Genomic DNA, 8,985 nt, shown 5'->3' on the forward strand with positions numbered 1-8,985 from the left:
ACTGGAGCTTTCCTTCTCCTGCATGGATGTCCTGCTATGGCTGGGGAGTCCCACCTACTTGACGGAGATACAAAGAGATGAAGTGACTTGCCCAAGCAAGGTCCACGGCAGAGTAAGGGACAGATCCCAGGTCTTCTGAATCTCAGTTCTGCACCCTTGCCCCTGAATCATGCTGCTTCCCCACCACCCCAAAAAGCATGTAATATATACTTATCATGGGAAGATACTGGGCCAAGATGGCTGCTAGTTCATGTTTTAAATTTATTTACGCCTTAATCCAGCAAAGCACTCAAGTATGTATTAAGCACATGGTGTAGTTTTAATTGAGACAACGGAACTACTCATATGCTTAAAGCTAAGTTTGTACTTCAGGACTTTACTGGGTCAGGGCCCTAGGGCAAGGGTGGGAAAACTAAGGTCCACAGGCCAGATCCAGACTGTTAGGGCTTTGGATCCGGCCCACAGGATTGCCACCCCTGGGGCTAAGGCTAAGGGAACCGTGGCCGATGGGAGCTGCAGCAGGCAATGTCTGCAGGTGAGGGCAGCGTGTGGAGCCCTCTGCACCCCTCCCCAGGGCCACTTCTGGGAGTGGCGTGGGGCCAGGGCAGGCAGGGATCCTGCATTAGCCTCACTGCGAGCTGCTGACACTCAGGAGCCGTTCAAGTTAAGCAGTTCCGGGCCAGAGCCTGCACTCCTCCTGCACACAGCATCCCAAACCCCTGCCCTCAGCCCCCTGCCACACGTCACAACCCTCCTGCACCCCAGCCCCCTGCCCTGAGACCCCTGTTGCACCCCTCCTGCACCCTAACCCCCTTCCCTGAGACCCCTGCTACACCCCACACATCTTCTGCACCCCAACCCCCTGCCCTGAGCCCCCTCCTGCACTCTGCTCCACTTCCTGCACCCCAATCCCCTGCCCTGAGCCCCCTCATATATCCTGCATGGCTCCTGCACCCCAATCCCTTGGCCTGAGGCCCTTTCCGCACTCTGTATCCCCTCCCAGACCCCGCACTCGCTCCAACACCTCAATCTCCTGCCCCAGACCTACATTCATAGTCCTGCATGCAGTTTCCCCACCCAGGTGTGGCCCAAGGGCCAAAAAGTTTGCCCACCCCTGCCCTAGGGGCTGATCCAAAAACTGCTGAAGTCATTGGGAATCTTTCCATTGATTTCAGTGGACTTTGGATTGGCTCCCTTATCTACCAGAGTCAACGTTTCCCCTTCTAACTGACCTAGACTTCAGTCATACCCACTGATGTGATTTCTGAGCAAATATTTGAGTTATTTACATACATTCAAATTTCTCAGCATTAGGCATTGCAAAAAATGTGTTCTTATTTGGTTTATAAATCTGCTAAAAATACAAGTACTCACAGGCTGGGTGATCTCCAGCAGGGAAAGTTTTCACAATGGTAAGTCAGAGTGTGCATCTCATGCTTTAAAAGGATGCAGTCTATGTTCCTATTTACTTTATTTTAGTTACTCTTTGGGCTAGTGACAGCTGCCCAACTATGCACGTATCTGATTTACATCCATTTTAAAGAATACCTGGAGGATTCATAAAGGGAATGAAAGGTTGAGGGTAATTTTATGAGAATACCAATGAACATTTGCTAGGTAGAGCTTGTCTATGTTACTCACAGGGCTGAACCTCTTCTTTCGGTTGTGAGAGAAATGGTCATTGTAAAAGCACCTCTGATTCTAATTAATCCTGTGATCCCTAGCTCTTGTATTATGAAAGGGCAAAGAGGAGCACTTGATTTCATTTCCCTACATCATTTCTCATTTTACATAACTTTCTCATCCCATTTTCTCTTCTCTAAACTAAATAGTCCTTATCTTTTCTCTCCCTGCATATGGAAGCCTTTCCATGTTTTTATCAATCCTCCTTTCCCTGAGCTTTTTCTATCTTTGCTATACTATTTTGGAGGCAGCATGACCAGAACTGCACAGTATTAAAGGTGGGGAGGTATTTTAATTTATGTAACAGCATTAATATTGTCAGAATTATTTTCTATCTATTACTTTATGAAACCTAATATCTAGTTTTGCTTTATTTAAAGTCACCAAGCTTTGAGTGGATGTTTTTAATGAGAGATCTAGAATAGAGCTAGGCAAATTTTTTCACCCAAAACTTTTGTTTTTTTTTAACAAAGAAAGCAAGCAAGCAGATTTGGCAACATCAAATTATCTGGTGACTTCATGTCTGCTTTGCCAGATTGTTTCAGTTTAAAAAAAATTAAAAATTCCAAAAAAATTCACAATGTTTTGAATATTTTCTTCAACCTCAAACAATTTTTTTCAACTATCAGATGAGCTGAAATTTTAACAAAACGATTTTTAGTTTGACCCGAAACAATTTTTTTTAATTTATTTTTTTGAATTGCCAATAAGCCAAAAAATCAGTTATTCACAGAGCTCTAGTCCAGAACAATGCCTAGATCTCATCCCCAAGAAGTTAATTTAGTATGTATGTATGATTAGTTCAAATTCTTGTATTTACATACATTGAATTTCATCTGCTGTAGAGTTGTCCAATCACTAAGCTTATCTAGATTCTTCCTTATTTCCTCACACTCTTCTCTCCTCTTAACTAATTATTGCAGAGCCTTTCATATTGAGTTTATTGGTTCAAGTTTAGTTTAGGTCTGAAGTTCTCAAACTGTGGATTGGGACCCCAAAGTGGGTCCCAACCTCATTTTAATGGGGTTACCAGGGCTTGAATGAGACTTGCTGGGGTCTGGGGCCAAAGCCTGAGAGCTTTAGCCCTGGTGGGGCTCAGGTTACAGGGCCTTGCCTGAGGCTGAAGCCTTTGGGCTTCTGCTTTGGCCCTATGACCTAGGCAGTGGGGCTCAGGCTTTGGTCCCTCTTTGTGGGGTGGTGGGGCTTAGGCTTCAGTCACCACTCCTGAAGCGGTGTAGTAATTTCTTTTCTCAGAACAGGGTTGTGAAGCAATGAAGTTTGAGAACCCCTGGCTTAGATAATTCATGACAGACATGTACCATAGAATCATAGAATATCAGGGTTGGAAGGGATCTAGTCCAACCCCCTGCTCAAAGCAGGACCAAGCCTCAAACAGATTTTTGCCCCAGATCCCTAAATGGCACCCGCACAGATTGAACTCACAACGCTGGGTTTAGCTGGCCAACACTCAAACCACTGAGCTATCCCTCCCCCTCATGATTGTTGAGGATTGGTTGGAGCCCTTCTGTATTACCTTATCTGGTTTTGCATTAATGCGATATTGTGCCAGGAACATTTTCGTGGGGATAGCTGAGAATATGTGGGAAAGTGGCCAACAGTTGGAGTGCCCTTGCTTTCACTAATGGTTTAGGTTCTTTCCGAGGGGTACTGAGCTTTCTTTTAGGCAGTCATCAACTTCAGGTCCTAGCTCTCATCCCTCCAGATAAGGTTTTCCTTGGCTTTCCAGGGCTTCAGTAAACTCGGTGTTCCTTTTTTCTTCCCTTGTTGTTTGACCATGTAGCCCATGATCCCCCCTTTCTTTATCACCTTGAAAGGGCCTTGCCACTTGGCCATTAACTTTGATTCTGAGCTTGGAAGAAGTAACAGCCCTCAACATCCACCAGGTTGAATTATCTTAGGTTTTACTATAGCACTTGTCACTGTAGCATCTAATCACTGACATGGATCAGTTAAAGAGCTGGCAATAGAACTCAGAACGCCTCACTCCCAGTTTCATGCTCTAATCAGTAGGCCACACTCCATCTCTTAATTCTATGGCAACCCTTTGAAAGAGGCAATGCCTCGCACCAAAGCCTCATGAGACGTGTCTAGGGTCTTTGAGACAGCAGAGCAGTATGAGCAGTGGAATGCTGCCACTCTTTTTAGCATTATACCGTGTCTGTCTTTGTTTCTCGTATGAGAGCTCTTCTTAAAGGCCTGTCACTGCTTACATATCACAAGAAAAGGCTTTTGTTATGAATGTGGACGTGAAACATTGAACAGAGAGCTCCAATACAGCCTTTCGCTCCATTTTGTTCCTCCCTGAGACAAAATCTCCTCTTGCCAACAGGTCAAATTTCAGTAAATTCTGCAGAAACTTTCAGCATGACTTCTCTGGAATGACAATACATTCAGATTGCTCAGTACAAGGCCTTGCACAATACTTGTTTTCATGCAGTGTATAATTTCACTGCAGAAAACTTCCCACAGACTGGGAACAACCCAATTTTACAATGGTAAGTCAGTTTCAGATTTTAAAAGCTGATAGTGCCTGATGAAACTATTTGTTTTAAATTTGCTGTTATAGAGAAATGCCTGACTAGAGAGGTATTTGATTTGCCTCTGTTTGACTGAATACCTGCAGGAGTCACTAAGGAGATTAAGATCATGGCCATAATTTTATGAAAACAATGGATTTTGTTTAACTGTTAGCTAGGAACTGCACATGTAATTCTGTGGCTCTTTTGCCTATTGACATTTTAATCCTGGGAAAAGTCAGCCCCTTTTAAAAAAGCTTTTTCTGATTCTAGAGCTGTTTAGAACCATGAAATCCGAAGTTCTAGATGGAAAACACAAACTTTATAAAATTTATATAGTCCCTTTTATTCTGAGATACCAGGAGGTGTCCTCTCCAGCACTCGGTTAGCCGATCATTTAGGCATCCCTCAAAAGACGGGAAGAGAACAGAAGCCAATCTCTGCTCTGGTTTATGCCCATGCAACTCCATGATAGTTACAGGTGTAACGAAAGGCAGAATTTGACAGTCTCTTGATGAGTGCAGGATTTGCAGAATAGGTGGCAGTTTCCTTGGTGTATGTAGATTGGAAAATGAAGAGGAGATATTATGAATCAGTTTTCTACATATTGTGCCTTTCATCATCATGAGTCTTGCTGCCTATCTGCTGGGAAGTAGAGATCACAGCTGCAGTCTATTCATAGTAACACTCTATGCACTTTCTCACTCAGGTCTATATTGTTTGTTTCTTTTCTTGTTTTGCTTTTCCTACTCAGAAAAAAGTCACGTAGACCGAGGCCTGGTCTACAGTGGGGGGAAGGGAAGGAGGGAGGAGAGGAATCAATCTAAGTTACGCAACTTCAGCTACATGAATAATGTAGCTGAAGTCGATGTACTTAGATCTACTTACCACAGTGTCTTCACTACGGTGAGTCGACTGCTGCCGCTCCCCCGTCGACTCTGCCTGCACCTCCTCTCCGAGCTGGAGTACAGGAGTCGACGGAAGAGCACTCGGGGATTGATCGCTGCCTGTCAATCCAGCCGGTAGTAAAGACACACCCTAAAGAAAATTTGTGTTGTTCTTTGGAATTATTTCTTCTTGATTTTTGTTTTTATGCATTTCTTCTGTCTGACTCTGTACAAATGAATTGTTTTTAGCTCGTAACCATTGAAAAGACACCTCAGTTTTGCCATATCTCCCACTTACAGAAGTGCTTTCTGGGTATACTTCTTGCCTTTGGAATCTTGGTGACACTATGCGATGCGTTCTGTTTTTATGTACGAAATGACCCATTGGAATCTACCAAAGGTAAGAACCACAAACACTCTCTCTGACTTGGTCTATGTTAGCTGATCGCCATTGAGAATAGCCAGGAAAGGCATGAAAGAGGGATCAAGAGGGGAATGTAGGAGACCTCCCAAATTACATATTTAGAGTGGGAGGCAGTGGGCAAGAGGCGTGCACAGAAAGTACCACAAAAGGCAGACATCCAATGGATCTGAGTCAAGCAAATAGCTTTTGTGTGTTCTGATGCTGCGTAGTGACAGTGTCCATTCTAGTTGGATCCATTTCCCTTTCTGTTCTATTCCAAAGAATCAAAGAATAACATGAATCTAAACTCTAAATTAGAGACACAAGACTTTCTCTATGTAAGTGGCTGACAGAGAAGCCCCAGTACAGTGATTCCACACGTATAGGTTTTCTAGTGGGTTTGGAGGTCATCATTTTGTTTAAGCAGACTCCCACTGGAGTTGATGGTGGTTTTAAGTGAGTTATTCTGGCAGGATACGGCCTCAGTTATTTACTGCTCAGTGTCACAAAAGATTTGCCCCACGAGTGCAGAAAATGAAGAGAAAATCAGCTTGTGCTCTCAAAGTAGTAAACGAGGCTGAAAGGTAACTCAGGTGAACACAAGAGTGGTGAGAACTACATTTCAACTGAACCCTAACAACACATTTACAAGATGCATAGAGATATTTAAGTTGTTAGTCATCTGTCAGTGTTTAAGGGAAGGGTTTGGGTTTTTGTTCTATTATAGGTTGTAGTCAAGATGGAAAGCTGCATGGATTTGGTACCTCTTGGACTGCAAATTGCAACAGATGTCACTGCAGCCAGGATGGAATAAGCTGTTGCTCATTGTAAGTTCAACAGAACCTGTAGTGTTTTTCCAGCGTGAAAGCCACATGATGCTCTCATCACCTACACTTTGAATAAACACACTACCAAAGTCACAGCTTAACCAAGAGATCTTTTCCACCCATTGGGTCAACGGCTGCATTCTCCTTAGCTTACATCCTACTCACTGGTATTAGAGGCAGCCTTGCTGGAAACATATCGAGTTGCCTGGCTGCATGGCTTTCTTTAGAGCTGCTTGTGACACTCACAAATCCCTTGTTTAGTGCTGATACTAAACTTGGTGCTGTACAACAAACGTTAATACAGTCCCTTTCCATGTTAGTTAGAGGATCTTCAATAGTTCTAGAAAGTGTGCATATATCCTGGGGTAGAATATGGTCACAGGTGTCTAACACCACACAGAACTGGACAGGAAGTGATGGGGAATACTTTATCCAGCTGTAATTGTATGGGGAATGAAGTTCACTGAAATCTGATCTGGTCACTGCGACTAACACCCCTAGCTTTATGAAATATGCCACAGGATTTCCGATGATCAGAGAGGAAGAATAGTCCAGTGGTTAGGATTTTAGCTGGGACATGGAGAACTGTGTTAAATTCACTGCTTTGCCACACATTTCATGTGTGACCTCAGGCAAGTCACTTTGTTTTCTCTGACTCAGTCTCCTATCTGTAAAATGGGGATAATGGCACTGCTCTGCCTCACAGAAGCATGAGGAGGATAAATACTCTAAGATGTCCTACACCTTGTTGTTTACATACTCCAAACAGTTCCCCCCATGAGAGAGAAAGCAGCATATGAAGCTTCTACCTGAGACATTACTAGGAATAGGAAAATTTCTTTTGCAAATTTAGCTCATGTTAAAAAATATGGCCTCCAGATTTAGGATAGGAGCTCAGACTTCTGGAGTTCAATTTCCATTTTTCTAGCAGTGATGTCTCAGGCCAGGCCTGTCTCAACTGGCTAGAAAAGGAGAAGATGTAAGAATGAGAATAAGCCATCGGGTGAAATTAGTTTGCAGACCCTTTGTTGAATGACAAAGAATGAAACAACCTGCAAAAGTCAGACTTTGTTCATGAGCAGCAAAAGGGGCTCAGCTAATCAAACTATCAGCTAGAAAACAGCTCTGCCAGCTCTAATGCCTCCCAACACAGTCTCTTCCTGCCAGAAGTGCAGATGCTGTCATCACTGGAAATAGTTTGTTTCCCATTCTTACAGCCTGATATTTGCTCTTTTCTCTCCCAATGACAGCTACCGTTCGCCTGGGGATTATGACAGGGAAAAATGTGAAAGCATTTTCAACAAGGAAACCTGCAGCTTCAGCTTGGTGGAGAAGGCCGACCCTTCAAAAGCCTGCAAGGTCCGTGCTTGGGTGGGTTAATTACGAATCCACTTAGAATTTCTCTGCATAGTGCCTACCCTTCCCCTTCTACGGATGATCAACAATAGAATGCGTCTGTTCTTCAGAGATTCATGATGGTCTTTTAAGCATCACTACTAACAGCTGGCTTTTCTTCTTGTTGAGTAGCAGTTCAGTGTGTGAGAATGCACTGTACCTGATTCTATATTGTCTCTGTTATTCCCTGAGTTTTGATCACCCGAATTAAATAAACTCAGATGAAGCATCAGAAGTCCCTGAGTGTTTTCTTTATAAAAGCTAAGTAACAATGGGGCTCCCTCTCCTTCCTTTGAGGATAGCACACTGATTTTGGCAGTTTTTCTAACTGCGATGGGTGAATCAGTTCAGGAAAACAGGAAGAACCAGCCTGTATTTCCTGAACCACCTCTGTGCTCTTTGTCCAGGTTCATATATGTCCATGAAGGCTCCATCCATCTCAATTTCCAGTGCAGCCAGGCTTCTCTCACACACAGCTGCCACCTGATTGACTGCAAGATCCGGCAGCTACCCAGATCCAGCATTCTACTCTGTTTGCACATGCCAGATGACAGGCTTCCTTCTGACCCACGATTCTTTGAACACTGAACGGGTTCCTCACTGTCATTCACCAGCAGGAAATCAAACTAGCAGTGGGAACAGTGCTCCAGTGTCAGGAGCGCCCAGCTAGCTGGGAACACAGCACTACCAGCCTTTGTAACAGCTGTACCTCTGAGCCGTGCTAGCCCTTGAAACTGAGCAACCTCTGTTCGCCGACTGGTATGGCGTTAGCTTGGCATCATCTGATCACCGGTAATACGACGTAAGTACATTGAGTATTAGGAATCAATGCACTATTTGGAATATAGTGTATTATAAAGCAGCAAGGGAAAAACTACTGGGGGAAAGGATCAAGGGCATTGGAAGACATTCCCTTTCTTGAGGTAATCTCTTCTTTAACTCAAGCTTTCTCCTAGGGCTAACCTATCAGCACTGTGTGGGGAGTGACTGGGGCAACTGGATTCCTACATGCAATCTCTGCTCATTGCGCTGAAATGTTAGCCCTTAATGCCAGCCTTGACAACAGGGAGGTCTTGGAAAGGGTGAGCAGTCAGAATGAGCTCTACCCTGACATCTGGTGGTGAGCTGTGGAAAAGGACTTTAGTGGCTGATCTCGTTTGCCTGGGCACAGCCATGATGGACTGTTTGTCCAAATGGTCACTGTGGCTGCTGTGGGATCCTCAGTCTCTTTGTTATTGGGGATGAATAATAAA

General features: G+C 44.0%; 1 protein-coding gene across 1 annotated transcript; it reads left to right on the forward strand.

Annotated features, from left to right (window-relative positions):
- Positions 1-4,148: 4,148 nt before the first annotated feature.
- Positions 4,149-8,320, forward strand: LOC127053886 (beta-microseminoprotein-like). Its single transcript, XM_050959236.1, has 5 exons — positions 4,149-4,199; positions 5,408-5,507; positions 6,238-6,337; positions 7,588-7,696; positions 8,183-8,320. The coding sequence occupies exons 1-5, from the start codon at positions 4,197-4,199 to the stop codon at positions 8,318-8,320; spliced, it is 450 nt and encodes a 149-aa protein (XP_050815193.1). The 5' UTR covers positions 4,149-4,196.
- The last annotated feature ends 665 nt before the right edge of the window (positions 8,321-8,985 follow it).

This window comes from Gopherus flavomarginatus, chromosome 6 (genome assembly GCF_025201925.1).
Source record: "Gopherus flavomarginatus isolate rGopFla2 chromosome 6, rGopFla2.mat.asm, whole genome shotgun sequence".
Lineage (NCBI taxonomy): Eukaryota > Metazoa > Chordata > Testudines > Testudinidae > Gopherus > Gopherus flavomarginatus.

Coding starts and splice junctions, on each gene's coding strand:
- LOC127053886 (XM_050959236.1), top strand. Junction 5,508..6,237: donor CCCATTGGAATCTACCAAAG/GTAAGAACCACA, acceptor GTTCTATTATAG/GTTGTAGTCAAGATGGAAAG. Junction 7,697..8,182: donor ACCCTTCAAAAGCCTGCAAG/GTCCGTGCTTGG, acceptor CTCAATTTCCAG/TGCAGCCAGGCTTCTCTCAC.